General features: G+C 40.9%; 1 protein-coding gene across 1 annotated transcript; it reads left to right on the forward strand.

The window, feature by feature from the left end:
• Positions 1 to 220: 220 nt before the first annotated feature.
• Positions 221 to 19,536, forward strand: CAPN3 (calpain 3). Its single transcript, XM_081211701.1, has 23 exons — positions 221 to 956; positions 2,266 to 2,335; positions 2,922 to 3,040; positions 3,375 to 3,508; positions 3,744 to 3,912; positions 4,285 to 4,413; positions 4,915 to 4,998; positions 5,290 to 5,375; positions 5,928 to 6,005; positions 6,523 to 6,683; positions 7,762 to 7,931; positions 8,658 to 8,669; positions 9,682 to 9,890; positions 11,179 to 11,215; positions 11,648 to 11,761; positions 13,001 to 13,075; positions 14,233 to 14,290; positions 15,061 to 15,125; positions 15,980 to 16,048; positions 16,195 to 16,273; positions 16,687 to 16,803; positions 17,949 to 18,007; positions 18,867 to 19,536. Exons 1-23 carry the CDS (start codon positions 663 to 665, stop codon positions 18,891 to 18,893), a joined length of 2,415 nt encoding a protein of 804 aa, XP_081067827.1. The 5' UTR covers positions 221 to 662; the 3' UTR covers positions 18,894 to 19,536.
• The last annotated feature ends 623 nt before the right edge of the window (positions 19,537 to 20,159 follow it).

The following is a 20,159-nucleotide window of genomic DNA, read 5'->3' on the forward strand; positions in this document are numbered from 1 at the left end:
ATACATTAACATAAACTCTCAGGACTTAAGTATTCAACTGGGTGGTACCTCTGCATGATAGTCCTTTGAATTCTAGTTTTGCTAAGTTGCTTCTAAATATGCAGAAACATGGTTTATATGATAGACTCTTAAACATGTTGGCCTATCTTATCATTAAGGTGTGTTTAGCAAAAGAACTTTCAGCATCCTGTAAATTTCGATTGTGTTTTGGCTTAGCTTGATTTTTTGCATGAGGTGAAAAAGTGACTTCAACTGCCTTTCAGTCCTTCTGAAAGAAGCAACTCTGAACTTTCTTCATCCCCGCCTCCACATCGGCACTCTCCCTGAGAGTTTATTTTTAGTTTTCTGAGCTGCAACCTTTGGAAAGCATGCCAGTGGTACGCTCGCACACACCAATTCGGAGGTGAAAGTGACCCAACAATTTCTCTTGCTTCCTGTAGCAGCTTTCTCAGGATGAAACGTGCACAACCTGGTGTCATGGTGGTTCTTCGTAAATTTGTTTGAAGCTCTTTTGCAGGCAAAAGGGAGGGAAAGAGAGATCTGTGCCTGAGAAACCGTTTGCAGAGCAACTTCCTCTTTCCTGTCACTTCCTTCCAGGCAGTAAGATCTCCCTTACTTGCTCGTTTCTGTTAAGTTGATAAGTTTGCCTAAACCTGATCTCCATGCCGTCGGCTGTTGGTGGTGCCACCGTGGTTCAAGAGACTGGGGCTGGGCAGGTTCCCCGCCAGCATATGAGCACAACAACTGAACCAGGCGGAGGTCCAGCGGGGATCTACTCTGCTATCCTCAGCCGCAACCAGCCCATCATTGGAGTAAAGGAAAAGACCTTTCATGAGCTCCACAAGAAATGCCTTGAGAAGAAGATTCTTTATGAGGATCCAGATTTCCCTGCTAATGACTCCTCCCTCTTCTTCAGCCAAAAGCTCCCTGTCAAATTTGAGTGGAAGAGACCACTAGTAAGTAGGCTTCTTATCTCACGTAAAGTTGTTTTTATTTGATGTTTTATTTGACGTTTTATTTGATGCAAATGTAATAAAGACATTTTTCCATTCCAAGTTAAAAAAAAAGAAAGCATAGATAGAAAAAATGATATATGGGAAATGATGAGATTTTAAGAGGCTCCACGTGCTCCTTCAACTGATTTGCCCTGATTTATTGAAAAAACCCTTTTGTCAGTGTCATAAGAGAATCAGGGTCAGAGAGGGGAATAAAGGTAAAATGATCCTAATGATATCATCCTACCCAAAGTCCCACAATAATAATAAACTGTGCCTTAAAGAATGCATTGTTGGGAAGATGCCATCTTATCCAAATTTTCAGGGGGAAACACCATGATTTGTGTTGTTTGTGAGTAACACCGTGTGGACTACACAAACTAAATGGGAATGCCAATAGTTGCAAATAAACAATAAACTCTACTGTGGACAAACCCTGGAAATTTAATCAAGAGTATTCAGTTAGAAGCATGCTGAAAACCACCAGAAGTTCAAGGCTGAAATGCACAAGATTTTATAATTTGTGCATTCTATGAAAAAAAAAATCTACAATGATTTGATGGAATCCAAGTTATACTCTAGTAAATAAATACACTAAAAATAGGGAAGACACTTGCATGCTGCAGAAAAATAGCTATGTTTCTAAATGGCAGTAAAATGCTATGGGTGACATATTTTAGTCTTATTTATTAATTTACTACCCCTTTATAGCCCACTTTTCCTCCAAGGTGGTATACATAGTTCTCCTCCTTCCCATTTTATCTTCACAACAACCCTGTGAGGCAGGTTAGGCTGAGAGACAGTAACTGGCCCAAGGTCACCCACAGAACTTCATGGCTGAGTGGGAATTTGAAGCCTGGTCTCTTTATCAGGTACATGTTTACTCAGAAGTAAATTTCCAATGAGACTTACTCCTAGGTAAGCGAATATGGAATGCTTTTATTAGCAACAATCTTTTATTTCCTTAATATTGCATTTCATTTTCATTAAATAATTTATCACAATATTTATATAATTCCATCAATTTATATAATTGATCATAAACAAAATTACAGAGGTTTTGCAGCCATTGCCAGTGCAGCTTACAATTTCTTTTAGTCTATAATTATCAAAGTGCACACTGTGTGGATCTGGGCATAAAGAGAATGAGCCTTGGCATTTTTCAAATATTATTATTATTATTAACCACAGATAGCTTGGTTCAAGTGGCACATAAGTGTTTAGTTTAGAGTGACGTGAACTTTTTCAGCAATTTATTTCTGTTCCGTAGGAAATTTGTGAGAATCCACGCTTTATCATTGGTGGAGCCAACAGGAGTGACATTTGTCAAGGAGAATTAGGTACAAATCCTTTCTTCAGAGCTGTTTTGTGTGTCTGATAAGTTTATTTAGCGAGTCCCTTTCCCCCCTGCAATGGCCTTTGGTTCCCAATTCAAATGTTGGGTAAGTGTGATTTGATTTACCCCCATGATCCTGATGTAGATCTTCATTCACCCCCTCTTTTTTCAAAAAACAAAACAAGACAATTTTTAATTGGTTTTTATACAATAACCATTAAACACTTATCTAGCAGTACAGCTAATAGTGTTTGTTTTATCCATTGTCTCTAGACATACACTTGCACATTCAACATTCTTAACTCAGCCCCTTGTTCCCAATGTAGATCTTTATTTCCCCCTTGTTCCTGATATAAATCATCATGCCACCACCCAAAATGGTGTGGGGTGCCATTTTGTGATTTGCCTCAGGTGCCAAAATGTCTTGGGACAGCCCTGTCCTAACTAATATATGCCAGTTAAATGCAAATTGCTCTGAATGCATTTTTTTTTTTTTTTGTAGAAGCACTAATCCTTCAGCAGCATATATTCTCTGTTCCTCCTAGTAATTTTGACACTTAATTTGCCCTGCTCTATATAATTCCTCTCAGGTGACTGTTGGTTCCTGGCTGCCATTGCTTGTCTCACCTTGCATGAGAAGTTGCTGTTCCGGGTCATACCACGGGAGCAGACCTTCATAAAAGATTATGCTGGAATCTTTCACTTCCAGGTATGAGTTGTTGATCAGACACAAGAAGATGCTGCCTTTTGCAGTTCAGCTATGCCACAGTAACCAGCAGCATGGAATAGATTAATAGGCACTGATATCGAAGGCCTATTTTAATGACTTATTTGCTACTGCTACTTAACAAATCTATCTATCTATCTATCTATCTATCTATCTATCTATCTAACAATACAATCACCTAACAAAGTCTAGCCCCAATTATAGTGAGCAAACCAGTTCTTAATCACAATCCACACATCACTTTTTTCTAACACACATATAACTGCAAATTATATCTATCTGTCTATCTATCTATCTATCATCTTTTTCTCTCCAGTTTTGGCGTTATGGAAATTGGGTGGAAGTTATCATTGATGACCGTTTACCAACATATGGCAGTCAACTGGTCTTCACAAAATCCTCCCAGCAAAATGAATTTTGGAGTGCCTTACTGGAAAAAGCTTATGCAAAGTAAATATACTTTCTACACATTCCATTTCTGTATTCTATATGCATATATTATACCCCTATTCAACTGTACATCTGTTTAAACTGAGGTAAATTAAATAATGTGTTATTCTTATAACAAATGTATATTAGTCAGATGCATTTTGATTTTACAATAGAACAGATTCAAAAATGACCTATACCCCAATGAAAATGAATCATCAGAATTTATTTGGAGTGTTTTCTTGTTCCTTCTCAGGCTCCATGGCTCTTATGAGGCTCTCAAAGGAGGTAACACCACCGAGGCCATGGAAGATTTCACAGGAGGAGTAACAGAGTTCTATGAGATAAAGGATGTTCCTAAAGATATCTATAAAATCATGAAACATGCCTTTGAAAGAGGGTCACTCATGGCCTGCTCTATTGAGGTACATCCATGCCTTTTCTGGGGTTAATTTCATACCACTCATATTCAGTAAGCATAAGACTGAACTGCCACTCCCATCATCCCTGGCCATTGGCCATGCTTGCTGGGGTTGAAGGGAGTTGTAGTTCAGCAACATATGGAGGACCAAATATTCCCCACATTTAAGTCTAAATTTGAGATACCATTTTAGTGCTCTTATGTCACTAGTAAGCACCACTGGTGAAAACATACATTCTTCTGTCCTATGGGCAAGAGTAAATAGAGGTATAAAAACTTGTTTTCCCAACTTTTCTTAACTAATCTTGCTATTCTGCTTTATTTTTCATAATGCCTTCCTATTATTTTCCTCCCTCCCCACTTTTCTTTGTTGCAGGACAGTTCAGGGTTTATTTATGGCTCTGCCCCTGAAACTAATCTTGGATTATTAATTGCCCAAATGTTGAAGAATATGAATGAATTTCCAAATGACTCAGTCCAGCAGGCAGAGGAGATGACGAAACGGGTTTGTATTCCTTGCCAATAACCTAGGTTATTGCGTGCAAACAAATCAATTTACTCTGCTCAGTAAAATCCTATTAATATTCAATAAAGTTCCAGTGAGGCTTACTCCCAAGTAAGCGGATATAGGATTGAAGCCTAACTGTGTGTTTGGCTTTGGGATTTGCTGCAGAAATCGTGGATTGCTGTGCAATTTCATTGTTCTGTATGGGACAATGACAATAAAGACATCGTATATCGTATATTGTAAGAGCAGTTTGCAAAGCTGCACATGGACCTTGAAGCAGGATGTTCTTCTAGAATATAAATGGCAAAACTTCTATCTTATTGCCCTATTAGGAAACCTCATCTTTATCACGGGACATGCATATCAGTTTGCCTTCTCCTTTTCAAGAAGGTGGAATAGAAGAAAACAAAACGGAAATGGGCAGAACATGTTGTCCTTTGAAAAATTCCGCACATGACACCGTTCTTATTCTTAACATGCTTCCTCTGCATTTTACAGCTTGTGGTTCCGATGCTGTTTGAGAGACGCATGACGAATGGACTGGTGACAGGTCATGCCTATTCAGTTACAGCAGTGGAAGAGGTAAGTGTAGATGCAAAAAGTAAATGTGTTTTGCTAGGGTACAAAAAAATCATGTAGCTCACGTACACAAATTAAGTGGTTAAGCAACCTCACCTTGAAAAGAAAGGAGAATATATTCACTGGTGTCAGTCAAGATCAGAGGTTCAAATAAAGCATGTTTAGAAAAGAAAATGGGAAGATGTTAAAGGGACTCCAATAATGATAGCATTCATTCTTGTTTAAGGTGGAGTCTGTAAAAGGATGCGTACTACACAGGCTGGTTGAATTAATTATGTTTTCCCCCCTTCCAAGATAACATTTAAGGGGGACAAGCTAAAACTCGTGCGGCTAAGAAATCCTTGGGGGCAAGTAGAATGGAATGGAGCCTGGAGTGACAAGTGAGTCAAGCCATTTGATTTTAAAAGATATTTTAATCTCACTTAATACACTTTGGTTCTTCTGCATGTTTACTAAGAAAGGTAAATGTCCTTTTGTGTTCTGGTGTGAAATTCAGAAGTTAGTGATATATACGTAATTTCTCCAAAGATGCTTTAAAGTGTGCTTAACTGTTTTGAAAGAGTGTAATGCCCAGGTAAAGTGTCACTGGGTGAGTTCCTACCTGCAATGCTCATCACTCAGTGCCTGAACTGATACATTACCAGTGATGGCGCTTTTGTATTTCCTCATACCACTCAAGTGTGGATTCAAGTGTGAGCCATCAAGTTTTGAGTAATCAAGTTATGTGACATGTTCACTGCTTTCCTAAACACCTGTTCTGAAAGGTAACTAAATGCAGTTCACCATTTGCTGAACAAACAAAGGGTAAACTTTTAATTTCTAGATCTAGCACAGAAAAGTTTGCATGTTGATTTATGATTTGAGAAGCGAAGCACATTTACCTTTTAAAAAATCAGTTGTATACTGAAAGTTTCTTCTTCATTATATTGCAGTTCAGATGAATGGAATGTTATTGACAAAGCAGAGAAGACCCGCCTACAACATAAAGTTGCAGAGGATGGGGAGTTCTGGTAAATATCCCATGTTTCTCTCTCTCTCTCTCTCTCTTAATATGCTTTTCCTTCAGTCCTATGTTTGACTCAGAATCTACTGCCTTAGATTAGTGGTTCCCAGTGAGCTGTTTTCCCCCCAGAGCTAAGCCATGGAACCATGCTTTTGAAAATGTGGATATATCTATGGTAGTTTTTGTTATGTGAACGGTGCTACAGACAACCTAGGTGGGTTACATGAACCTCCTGGTGTCCGTGGACACCCAGTTGGGAACCACTGGTCTAGAGGCAAACCACAAGCCCTTCTCCAGATTAGTCCACTTCATAGGAGCCAACTCAATAAAATATTTGAGGGGGCCGCCACCCCCAAGTTGATGGGCATTCAAATGATGTGTGTACGCAACATCATGTGAAGGTGAAGAAGAAGAATTTTATTATTTGTACCCATCTGACTGGGTTGTCCCAGCCAGTCTGGATGCCTTACAATCAATGTATTGGGGAATTAAAGGTTTCTTCCATATTTTTTTTCTACCTCTAGGATGTCATTCCAAGATTTCCTCAGGTACTTCACAAAGCTGGAGATGTGTAATCTCACACCTGATACCCTGGTGGTTGATAAGCTTCAAACCTGGACTGTTTCAGTGACCGAAGGGAGGTGGGTGCGAGGCTGCACAGCAGGAGGCTGCCGAAACTATCCAGGTAAATAAAATATTGGTTGATTCGAATGGCATTACAGTGGTACCTCGGGTTACAAACACCTCGGGTTACAAACACTTTGGGTTACAGACTCCGCTAACCCAGAAGTAGTACCTCAGTTTAAGAACCATACCTCAGGATGAGAACAGAAATCGCTTGCTGGCGGCGCAGCGGCAGCGGGCGACCCAATTAGCTAAAGTGGTACCTCAGGTTAAGAACCGTTTCAGGTTAAGAACGGACCTGTGGAACAAATTAAGTTTGTAACCAGAGGTACCACTGTAAAATGTTTTAAAGAATCCTCTGATTAATCAGGCAAAATATTTTTAAAAAATAGGAGAAAAAAGTACTTATAAAAAGATCCATAACAGTGTCTGTCTTAGAAGAGGTATTCCTCTATCTCTCATGTATGTGCTTTCTAAAATCAAGGACAGGATGCCTTTTCTTTTCAAACAGTTGTGTTTGGCCAGGTCATTTTTCTTCACCTGTGTGTCAGAAGTGGTTCTCTGGATGGAGCAGAGCTGCTTTGCTCACTTCCTGGCGGGTGGTCAGCATTGTGCAAACTTATCAGTGCAGCCAATTCCGTGCTCCTGCCAGTGCATTTGCACTGCATTGACTTCCCATGCCATCTGTGCCTCTCCCTCCTGGTAAGAGACAACGACCCATCTTCTGGGAAGAAAACATAACAGCTCTGCCCCACCCAGCTTCTTCCACGTGTGCATGTGAGAGACAGGGGTCATACCCACTTTTGGCCACTCCCACTGCTGGCACGTGATGTAGGAGGATTGGCCAGGAGGGTATGAGGCCCTCTGACCAGAACAGTTTAGCCACCCCTGCTTTAAATGAGCATCTTATTCCAGAGAAGTGTGGAGAGCAAACATGGTGAAGTTCATAATAAAGCAGGTCTGTTTGCTTTGCTCAGAGAAAAGTCTACAAATACATTCAAAAAATGCCAAATTTCATTTTCTGAAAGAATTATATATCAAAACTGGAGGGGGGAATGATTACCACAGGGACTGTCAATATAACTGTTTTGAGTGTTAAAATATTACTTCAGATTTGAATGTTTTGGGGTGGGTTGCAGACACATTTTGGACCAATCCTCAGTACCGCTTGAAACTCCTGGAAGAAGATGATGACCCAGAAGATGACGAAGTTGCGTGCAGTTTCCTAGTTGCGCTGATGCAGAAGAACAGGAGGAAAGAACGCAAGCTGGGAGCCAAGCTCCTCACTATTGGCTTTGCCATCTATGAGGTAGCATAGTTGCCACACTGCTGTGTTACTCGTCGCCTCAGTTAGAACTGAACAATAGAGCTGGTCAAGTTCTGGCCCCAGTGATATATGCTCCTCTCATAGCCATCTGACTGTATGTGAAGCAAGCTGTGAAAGGGGAATATAGCAGTAGTCTGCTTTTAAACATCACACTCATAAAACATGACATGAGCTACTTCAAAAATATTATTTTTGTAAACTGTAGACTCTTGCATAATGCCTATATAACAGCCTTTGCCAGCTTCATGCCCTCCAGATGTTTTGGACTAAAACACCTATTAGTTGTGATGCGCTGGCTGATGGTGAAAATTGGCCCACAACATAGAAGAAATCACAAGTCCTTGTATAATTGTGGAATTAAAAGAATGGTTACCAGTTTACCTATCTACTTAGTGGTTTGTTGCTTCCCAAAGATTGGCTTTTAAGGCAATGTTTAAATCAGCTTCTTATTGATTTTGTCCCTTACTTACTAACTTTAACTATCAATTTGATTAATTTTGGAAAGAGCCCAGGACCACACACAGGCAGAGGCATTGTCTTATATACCTCCCTAAGTAAATGAAATACAGAAGCTGCTACTTAGATTTTCACTCAGCAGATGTTTGTCAAAGCTGTGAACTTAGGCTGTGGGTGGTAGATGTAAATAAATATGCAATAAGCTTTCCTCCATCCATTTCTAATGGAATTTCTATGTTGTTTTTATCTCAGGTGCCAAAAGAGGTATGAACAGAATGAAGAAAGACCTGGTGGAATGTTCTCAAATAGCTTCTCGGTTTAACGTTCTCAAATATTACTGCTTTTATGCTTCTCTGTGACAGCTGTTTGGAAGTGTCCAGTCATGTTTCTTAATATTGACTTGCCACAAATGTGAAAAGTGGATTTGCACATATCTTAGACATTTGTATTTTTCTTGTGTAAGGCATCCCAAGCCATGCACTCAGATACACATGCAAGAGGTAATATCCAAGAGCCCACATAAAAATATTAAAAGGGGAATGTGTTACCAGAAATGAAAAGTGTGGAGTATTATATGTAGAAAAATATCTATATGGTTTCATTGAAAATATGAGAATGTGTTTTATATGTAACTACATAGTATCTGGAGAAATCACTCAAGTAGAGATACAACCTGTCACATACTTTTAAATAAATGCCACCCATCATTTGATGGGTAACGTTCCTAGATAATGTGAGTAGCTTACAATCCTAAACCACCCTTCAAATTTCATCACATGGAAAGAAGGATTAAACAGGTCGTCTGTAGCCATCATGACTAAATCCCATTGAAACCAGCAGAAGCAGTTATGGCCAACTAGATCGGATGCAGGAAATTCTGATCTGGGGTTTCTTGTTTTTCTTCAAAGCATCTGCATTGGGCTTATTAATTTGTTTGGGGAAGTGAGAAATGGGCAGGATGGAATATTCAACCACCCAGAGCAGGTTGGCAAAAGTACAGCATCTGTTGCAACATCACTTTCCCAAGCAAATGAGCAAGCCCATGTGCCTGCACTGAATTAGAAAGAGAAGATCCTGATCAAATATCTTTTACACTATATCCAGTTCAGCTCTTAGTCACATCTATCTAACCATAGCTGGATTGGGGCAATGTATTTAGGTGCAATACATTGCCAAGTGGTCAACGGAGCTTTGCTCTCTGTTTTTAAGCATGCCGTTTGAAAGTTCTGGGGCGTACACAGTTTTTTGTTCGGCAATTTATTGTTTTTGTTTACAGATGCAGGGTGACAAGAAGCATTTACAGAAGGATTTTTTCCTCTACAATGCCTCCAAAGTAAAGTGCAAGAGCTACATAAACATGAGAGAGGTCTCCGAACGCTTCCGGTTGCCTCCAAATGAATATGTCATCATCCCATCCACGTATGAACCTCACCAGGAGGGAGAGTTTATCCTAAGAGTTTTCTCAGAAAAACCAAGTCATTCGGAGTAAGTATTCCAAAACATTTATAAAAATAGCATTATTATACTTTTTGAGTGTTTGGAGTGTTTCGTGCCTAAGAACACAAGAAGAAACCCACTGGATCAGATCTGAGGCCCATCTAGCGCAGCAGCCTGTTCTCCCAGGAGCCAATCAGATGCCTCAGGGAAACCCCAGAAGCAGGACCCGAGCACAATAGCCCTCGCTCCATGTATCATTTCCAGCAACTGGTATTCAGAGGCGTCCATGAATTTGTCTTATTCTGTCTTAAAACCAACCAAGTTGGTGGCCATCACTACATCTAGCGGAAGAACCTTCCACACTTTAACTATGTCCTGTGTGGAATAGTGCTTCCTTTTGTCTGTCCTGAATCTTCCAGCATTCAACTTAATTGGATGGCCCATGATTTCCGTACTACTTATACCAATCCTATCAAGTGTTATTCTTCACATTTTGCAGATGGGGATGGCTGAGGCAAAAATGATTTTCCTCAGGCAGGGGTAGGTAACCTTTTTTTTTTTTAACCTGAGGGCCACCTTGCCTTATAGAGAACTTTCCAGGGGCCACATGGCAGTGCCGGGTGGGGCAACAAAGGTGATGCAGCATATTGTAAAAAGTTGCACTACCTCTGTTGCTTCACCTGACAATGGCAGGTGGCATCTGGAAGGTTGCCTATAAAGGAATGTGTCCTGTTGGCTAAAAGGTCACATGGAGTCAAAAGCCATCTCATTATCCAGGTAAACAAGAGGTGTTATCACATTTCAAGGACACATTCCAGCCAGGCAGAACACTTGAAGAGGGTGTGGTAGACCAGGGCTGTGGAGGGCTATGGCCTAAGGAGAGTCCTGAAGACCAAATAGAGCAACCTGAGGGGCCACATTTGGCCCCTGGGGCCTAAGGTTCCTCACTCCTGATCTAAGACCACTCCATGGGTAAAGTAATACTGGAACCAGGGATTTTGCTGCACCATCTCATTACACAAAGGCAGCAAACTCTTTGTCCCCCTGTCCATCATGCTGTGCTCTTTTGTTATACACCTGGATTAGAATGATTGCAATCGAAGGCTGTCATTTGATGCACACTTACCATTGAACACAGTGGAACTTGCTTATGAGAAAACATGAATAGAATTGTTCTGTGTACAAAGAAAGGCTGCTTAAAACCAAGCCTGGCTTCTCTATTGAAATGTGTCATCATGCAGTGCTTTCCAAGCCAAGTAAAAAGATGCACATCATAGAAATATCTTATCCCTCTTCCCATCGTTTCTCCCTTTACTCAACCCTTTCAATTTTACAGGGAAGTTGAAAACGAGATTGAAGTAGGACATCTTTCTGTGAGTACATTGTCTTTGACGTTTTCCCTCTTGGAGCCCTTGGTTGATTTGTGAAATGGCACGAAAGGTTATAACTGATGTCACTCTGTCAGACTCTATTGCCTGTTTCTAAACTTCATTGCAATTGCGGTATTGCTGCTGTTTGTGCTGTAGAATGGCTGCAATACCAGAAATGTACAAACTTGCCGTGTGCTTTTAAAACACACATATCAGAGTGATGAAAAACCCACCCCTGAGCCTTCTTTACTCTCAGCTTATTAATATTATTTTATTCACTGAGTGGGTGTCTAACTGACAAATCTGATGGCACCAGGGTGTGTGATGATGAGCCAATATGTAGACTGTGCTTTGTGAATTCACTGCCCTCTTTCTAACTGCCACGCTCTGATTTGCTGCTGCTTCTCCACTTCTTCTTCACCTCTCTCTCTCTAGCCAATCATATTTGTCTCAGACAGAGCAAACAAGAACAAGGATCCGAAAGGTGATGATGGGCCTAAAAAGGACAAGGGGAAAGCAAGCACAGATAAGAAAAAGAAAAGTGATGAGGTTTCTGTATCGGTCAGCATGAGGAAAGCTGTGTGTGCTCTAACTAGCATGTCCACGTGGCTGAAGAGGGTCTAAACCTGGTCACACAGCAAGCATGCGGCTTCAGACATAATATTTGCCTCCTTCGGAAAACATCTCCTTGGGAGAATTATTCCTTACAGAGGAAAACATACATAATGCTCATGACCTTGTTTGCATGTAAAGCTTAGTCAAACCATGGTTTAGCATGAATAACCAAATGTGCAGGTTTCCGGAGCAAAAGATTGTGGTGGTACAGCTGTGCTCCATCTCCCTGACCCTGGTTCTGCTGCTGCGATGCTACCTGAGGCTAAGTCCTTGTTTGACTTAGTATTACGACCAAACCCCCTTCAGACAAACCATGAGTGGCAAACCAAGAACAAATCTTTGGTACAACTCATAGTTTGTCTGGAGTGAGACAAACCATGAGCACAGGTTCAGGCATAACAGTAAGTCAAACCATGGTTTAGCGCCAGCAAGAGAACAACTAGTGAAGCAGAGACAATCCTTACTCTGTGAACCACGGAGCCCGGTGTTATGCATGTTTACTCAGAAGTAAGTCCCACCATTATCAATGGGAGTTATTCCTAAGTATGTGTTCATAGGATTGCAGCCTTAGAAAGTGTTGAGGCACCAAACAAAGCACCTTTGACAGGTCCATGGACAGAGTAGCTCCCCAAGAAGCAACCAAAAATAGGAGGATGGGAAGAGCCCTACTTTGGGGGGGGGGAGAACTGACTTGAGACCTCTCCAGATGTCCTGCGAAAGGTTTGGGGTAGCCACATTGCTTTGTTTCCGATCAGTGCATGTTCTGTAACTTCCTGCTGAAATCCTGTTATTTTTTATGCCACAAATGGCCTGGTTTATTTCCTGTCCCACTTTTATTGCGCTATAGTGACAGAGTGCCCCTCCAGCAATAATGTGGTAACACTGGAGAGGCATTGCAGAACAAGTAATAAAGCAGAATGATGTATGGATGATCCAGTATAAATCAACCCCTAAGGCCCTATTACTGAATTAATGGCACGTTGCAGAAATCACCCACCCACCCAGATATAAACTCAGAATGAAGGGGCCCTTGGACAGAAATCATATCCTATATAAGTGTCATTTGGCTGAATTGCAAGGAAGCGTCCCAATAAACACCATCTTTTTTCGTCCAAAAACTCATTGATCAGTAGTTTAATTTCAATCAATCCTTTGCATTTTGTTTCTTTGCAGCCTGCACAAAGAGATTCCAAGGAGAGTGAGGAAGAGAAACAGTTCAGAAATATTTTCCGGCAAATTGCTGGAGATGTGAGTACACAACTGCTTCTATTTTGTGTCAGACTGGCAACTTGTAAATAAATACATAAGTAGTTTATCCAATGCCTTAAGCTATGTAAAGCTAATTGCAGAATATTTGAAAGTCTGTATCCATCCTGTCAGTGCAAATTTAGGGCTGAATGAAAATGGTCCCCCAAAATTATCCACCCTATTTGTAGGTGGCAAAACTGGGGGTGGCACAGCTTCCCTCTACTCCTGTTCCACCCTTACAAAGGAAGATGTTTAATTTTCATAACTCCAGCTAAATAATCTAGATACAGTCTTCAAACTACAATGATTCAGACTATAACTATAAACTCTGAAGTAGCATAACATTCTGCTGGGTATGCTAGTCTGAATTGTCTCAAAATATTTTTGTGTGATAAAATGACCTGTCCTTAACAGAGCAGCTTAGTTTCCAATGTACCCACTGTCTCTTGTCATACATCTCTGGTTAAATGGAATTTCATGTTTGAGGTAAGCTATATGAAGGGACACGGGTGGTGCTGTGGGTTAAACTACAGAGCCTAGGGCTTGCTGATCAGAAGGTTGGTGGTTCGAATCCCCACGACGAGGTGAGCTCCCGTTGCTCGGTCCCTGCTCCTGCCAACCTAGAAGTTTGAAAGCACATCAAAGTGCAAGTAGATAAATAGGTACCGCTCCGGCAGGAAGGTTTGCCAGAAGCGGCTTAGTCATGCTGGCCACATGACCCGGAAGCTGTACGCTGGCTCCCTTGGCCAATAAAGCGAGATGAGTGTCGCAACCCCAGAGTCAGCCACGTCTGGACCTAATGGTCAGGGGTCCCTTTACCTTTATAGCATATCTATATACACTGATCCAGTTCACAAGTTCACAAACAATCATGAGGGTTATTGGGGTGAAAATTCCTCTTCTACACAACTACAAGAATACATTGGAGCTCTATCCTCTTTTCCATCTGGTTATCCTACACAGCCTGCTCTAATTTTGAATTAGGCCACCTTCTCTGTCATGTTAGAAATTCACTTTTAAGTGCCTAAGTACATTTCCTTTGTCCACATCTGCATGCACACATTCCTGCTGTGGAAAGAGATTGGACCTGCCATTCTTGCAACTTTTTACTCCCTGATTAACTTTACCACTTTCTTGCCCCCTTCTTTTCCTCACAGGACATGGAAATCAGTGCTGATGAACTCCAGAATGTCCTCAACAATGTTCTGAAGAAACGTAAGCTTGGTTTCCCTTTCCGTCCTTCTATTCTGCCTGCCAAAAAAATTACCAAACTCTGGGGTTTTGCATGTGTATCACTTCTTTGCTTACATATTTATTTATTTTTTAAAAAAATTAAATTTCTATACTGTACCGCCCTTCATGTGAGGATTGCAGGGCAGTTTACAATAGAAAAAACACAAAAATACATATTAGCAAACAAAAATAATACCTCCCACAATTTAAGAGACCATAGATTATTTAATGATGTAATGTATTTATATTTACACTTTTAAATGTAAGTCACTTGGATACCTTGTTAATGAGCAACTAATAAATCATCATCATCATCATAAGCCTTATTTGAAGATATTTTTAAAAATATGGATGAAGGTCTTCCAGAAGAGTAATAAATTCCTCTTAGTCAATTATACGATGGCTAGGCATCAGTTTGCAAATGTTTAGAACATTCTTCTGTTGCCAGAATCTTAAATCACCTAATAGTTGTGAAGCACTGGTTGTCAGTTTGTTTTTATTATATGGTGCCAATGACATCGGTGACAATCGTAGACTTAACAGTTGCTGGTGTTTAATCCAGACCCTTAAAGTAGTTGCTATAGATCAAAGTACATTTGGGCTATGTAAGGAGTTTCTTGGTCTGTGCCATAATAAATCCCAAGGTTTGTTTCTCAAGCAGACCTGCTTTTAGTCATTGACCTGATAAACTGACCAATAAAACATGTGCAATTATATATTAATGTTTATCTAATTTAACCCAATTATTTTAGACCAGGACCTGAAGACAAAAGGGTTTGCGCTGGAGTCCTGCCGGAGCATGATTGCTTTAATGGACGTATCCTTTTCAAATCATGCACAATCACTTCGTATAGCAATACTGCTCCCAGAAGCATAGAATTGTAGAGTTCGAAGGAGCCACGAGGGCCATCTAGTAGTTCAACCCCCTGTAATGCTTCACTGTGCCTTATCAATGGGTAATCAGGCCATATAGAGGTATTGAACAGGGAGGAGAATTCTGCAAGGAGCTTCCGGAGCTGACAAGAGCGAGAACTACCTGCAAGCTTGGCTCAAAGAAACAGTAACCAGCTGAAATTTAGTACAGTGGTACCTTGGTAGTGGAATGCCTTAGTTGTCAAATAAATCGGCTCTCGAACGTCTCAAACCCGGAAGTGAGTGTTTCAGTTTGCGAACATTTATTGGAAGCCAAATGTCTGACGCGGCTTCCGCGGCTTCTGATTGGCTGCAGGAAGCTCCTGCAGCCAATCGGAAGCCACGCCTTGGTTTCCGAACTGTCCCGGGAGTTGAACGGAATGGAACGGATTAAATTTGAGAACCAAGGTACGACTGTATTCACTTTATCATATATTTATAATTATAATTAATAAAAATATATACAAATATTACTTTTGTTATAAAAATCTGTCCTCTCTAGTTTTGTGCTATGTCTAAAATACCACTGTTACTCTTTATAGATAAGGGGGGTGAATGAATTGTGGTAAAGAAAAACTGTTTCTCATCTTATTGAAGAAAGTCAGTCAACTAGGTGGCTAAGTAGGAGATTTTATTCACTTTTTCTATCTCTGGACATTAAATCCTTCTCATTTGGAGAAGGATTTTACACCCCCCTCAAAAGAAGTCAGACTTTGTTCACTATATTTACTTTTTATTTTTAACTAAACAACATCACAGACAGATGGTTCTGGGAAGATAAACCTTGATGAGTTTCGACACCTTTGGAATAAGATTAAGAGCTGGCAGGTATTCTTTGTTTCTTGCATATTTTGAAAGATAGAGGGTAAACTAGCTTGTGAATGTCAAAGTCTACACATAGCATGACAAAATTGAACCACAAAAGATGACTGGGCTCCTCTCTACATCATTTCATTCTTTTTTTTCATTTTCAGACCATTTTCAGACATTATGATGCTGATCAATCAGGAACTATTAACAGCTACGAGATGCGTAATGCAGTTAACGATGCAGGTATCACACAGTGATCAATGCGGGATATTGCTTAAAGAGCATTTTTATTCCTATTTTGTCTTTGATAAAGTGGGTTATATCCAACTGTCATTCTCAGATTAGACCCATTAACAAAGACCTACGTTAGATATGTCCATTAATTTCAATGGCTCAACTCTGAGTAAGACTTACTTTGATTCAACACTATGCTTTTGTTTTAGCAGGAAACATAAAGAAAGGGGACCTGGGACCTTCCAGAAGTTTCTAGACTAAACTCCTACCTTCATTTACCATTGGCCAAGCTTATCTGGGGCTGGTGGGGTCTGGAGTTTCCCATTACTTATCCAAGTGATATTACCTCTAAAAAAAGGTCAGAGAATAGACAAAAGCAAATTCCTATCACCCAGGACGTTCCATTTTGTTTTTCTCCGCAGGGTTTCACCTGAACAACCAGTTGTATGACATCATTACAATGCGATATGCTGACAGAAATATGAACATTCAGTTTGACAGCTTCATCTGTTGTTTCGTGCGACTAGAGGGGATGTTCCGTGAGTATTTATTAAAATGTATTTAAAATGGTTTTATCCAAGGAGTGCCCAAGGAGGTTAACTCGGAGTGTAATAAGCTCCATACCGCATGGAAATGTTCCAATTGATTCCAATGCATGCATGTAATGCAGACAGTTGAGATGCAAACACTCTTCACAGCCAGGAGGCCTTTCTGGGTTTTGGAAAGCTTGCCTTCAGAATCATTCCAAACTTTCCTTGTTTGTGTTCTAGCTGCTGGTTCATTTACTTATCCTCTAGCCTTTAGAGGCCCTAAGTACTTAAAAGGTTTTGGTGCACCCATATTCAAAATATAAACACGTGAGCCTTGGTGGACCAAGTGGCATTAACTCCAAGATTAATGTGTATTATTAATTTATAAATAATATATTTGTTGCTGTTGTTGTTTTCCTTTTTATTGGGGAGGTTGCCTTTTTCCTCCAGCTGCACCATATGGTCCACGGTAAATCTGGCAATGGAAAATTTATGTGGTGCCCCCCTTCCCTTGATGTCCTAAGCCAGGCACAGGCAAACTCCGGCCCTCCAGATGTTTGGGATTACAATTCCCATCACCCCTAGCTAACAGGACCAGTGGTCAGGGATGATGGGAATCGTAGTCCCAAACATCTGAAGGGCCAGAGTTTGCCTATGCCTGTCCTAAGCACATGTTTATTTTGCTTAATGGTTAATCCATCCCTGCCTCAGCTCAACACCATACCAAGGAAAAGAATGGGGGAAAGGCCCTAGAAACAAGCAGTATGTCCATATTGACTGTTAATTTTTTTAACATTATTAATCTCTTGAGAGGAAAGGGCAATCCTGAAATAAAATTATTAGAAATTGCTATGCCATTTTTTATTCAAATGTTGGTTAGATTTCTTTGCTTTTGCCATTCTGTTTGAAGATTAGCTTTCAAATATGGCAGCTATCAGGATCTTCCAAGCTTACTAATATCATTGCCGATATTTATGAATTCCTAGCACATACATCACACTGTTCAGGAGATGACTGGTATTTGTTTCTAGCATTTGAAACACTGAAGTTCTTGAAACCTCTCAATTCTGAGGGCTGCTGTCTAGTTTGCTAGTCGGAATGCTCTATATTTTACATGGATTGACCGTATGCTTTGTTTTCTCCTGTCCCCTTAGGTGCATTTCATGCCTTTGATAAAGATGGCGATGGTATTATTAAACTGAATGTCTTAGAGGTAACCACTTTTACTTTGTGCTGTACTTCAGTTTACAGCTGTACTGTTCCAATTTTTCTCCTTAATGAGGGGGCATACTAAAAAGAATAGGAAGACTGAAGATAAAATCAGCTTGGGGGCTGATTCTCATGTTGCATTTCTTCCTAAATGCATGCATGCATGTTTGTATTGTGCACCCATACAGAGGTATTGGGAGCAAGAAATAAACACCAACTTTTGTGGGTTTAGCAAGCTCACACCTTTCTTGTTTATACAGTGGTGCCTCGCAAGACGAAAATAATCCGTTCCGCGAGTCTCTTCGTCTAGCGGTTTTTTAATCTTGCGAAGCAACCCTATTAGCGGATTAGCGCTATTAGCGGCTATTAAAGGCTTAGTGGCTTAGCGGCTAAAAGGCTATTAGCGGCTTAGAAAAAGGGGGGGAAGCGAAAAAAATCGCAAGACGTTTTCGTCTTGCGAAGCAAGCCCATAGGGAAATTCGTCTTGCGAAGCGCATCGAAAAACGGTAAACCCTTTCGTCTAGCGGGTTTTTCGTCTTGCGAGGCACCACTGTAGTACTGTAACCCAATTGGGCATGACATGATATCTAGCAGCCCAACCGCAAGCCCATACCAAGTCCAAGTGTGGGGAGAGTTGACCATTCAGTTGGGCCCCTCAAGAAACCTGAGAGTGTTGCTGTCGACAGCCCCCAATATAATTTTAAATCTGACCCAATCCATGTTTACTCAGAAGTAAATCCCACTGTGTTTAACGGGGCTTGCAAGTGGAATGATAAACTTAGGAAGGTTACACAGATAGCCTAACGATTGTTCTGCACTTTAAACATTGCTGTTGTCACTTAACATTTCTCCCTTCCTTCCAGTGGCTGCAGCTAACCATGTATGCCTGAAAAACATCACTTCTACTTCTGTCTTCTGTCTCAAAATTGCACCTTATCTTTTGAACTGAAAGAAGCCGGTCGATATTCACTTGCAAGACAGGGACTTCTGTGAATCTCCATCCTTTAACAGCTTAGATGGTGAGGGCAGCACAACTCGAGAGGAACATAAGGAAGCAGCATCTATCTCCCTTTACCAAGTGACAGTAAATTGAAAATGTACTTTTCCAGTTATTGATAACTGACACCAGGACGAAGGCATATTTTGCATGAGAAAGTTGCAGCCATCACTGTGGTGGGAAATGCATTGTTCTAGGGCACGCTGGCAATTCTTAACAACAGGGGTGGTGAACCTCAGGCCTGCAAACCTGAATCTGGGCCTCTTTATCCAACCCTTGGGTTCCTCGCCTCCACAACATGCCTCAGCAGCCCTGCTCCATGCTCTGTGCTCAAGTGCTTTTCCTGGCTGGAATATGCCTGTGAAATGTGATAATGCCGCTTGCTTGCCCGGATACAGCATGGAGAAATGCGTCTTGAGGATGTGTGTTGAAACCTCTGGCCCGCATTCTTGAAATGTAGATGCTGTATACAAAGGTAAGAGATGCCCCTGTTACTCTGCCCACCACTGACATGTAGACCCAGGTGGGTTTGTTTTGTTTAAAAAAGGTGGTCCTCCCTCCTGGCATTGCAAACACATTGCAAACAACAACTATTGGATCTGCAGTAAGAGATCCTAAGGGGCCAGGAATCTTGGACAAGTTATCATTATTAAAACAGCTATTTCTAAAGTGACCTAAAAGCGATGGATCTAGTTTTTAATGGAATTCAGTGTTGCACTAAGGCAATTGTTCCATCAGGGAAGCAATTTGGCTTGCTACCTATGACAATTCCCTCCTTTTCTTCTTCCCCACACTCAAGCCAATCTCAGAGGAAGGGCAGTAGAAAGAAAATCTCTGTTGGGCAAGCAGAGGTCCTTGTGCAGGACTGCTGGTGACAGGACTCATTAGTTGAATCCCACCCAATGTACTTGAAAAGAACGTGCCTCTTAATATTTAGCTGTGTGATAAACGTTTGCGTACTTCTCTTTGCATCCTGCAGTCATATCTAAGCTACATTATTCCTGTGGCCAAAGCTTCCCACTCCAAAAGGATCATTCAGTAACGAGATGTTTGACTGCATACAGTTGAGTACATTTGCTTACAGCACTAACCAGGCTGTTATCTAAGGTGTGGAACCTCAGCCTGGGGGCTAAATGTGGCCTTCTAGATCTGTGTATGG

Source organism: Podarcis bocagei (genome assembly GCF_964188305.1).
Source record: "Podarcis bocagei genome assembly, chromosome: 1".
Classification (NCBI taxonomy): domain Eukaryota; kingdom Metazoa; phylum Chordata; class Lepidosauria; order Squamata; family Lacertidae; genus Podarcis; species Podarcis bocagei.

Coding starts and splice junctions, on each gene's coding strand:
- CAPN3 (XM_081211701.1), top strand. CDS start 663: ATGCCGTCGGCTGTTGGTGGTGCCACCGTGGTTCAAGAGACTGGGGCT. Junction 3,509..3,743: donor CTGGAAAAAGCTTATGCAAA/GTAAATATACTT, acceptor GTTCCTTCTCAG/GCTCCATGGCTCTTATGAGG. Junction 16,274..16,686: donor TAATGCAGTTAACGATGCAG/GTATCACACAGT, acceptor TTTTCTCCGCAG/GGTTTCACCTGAACAACCAG.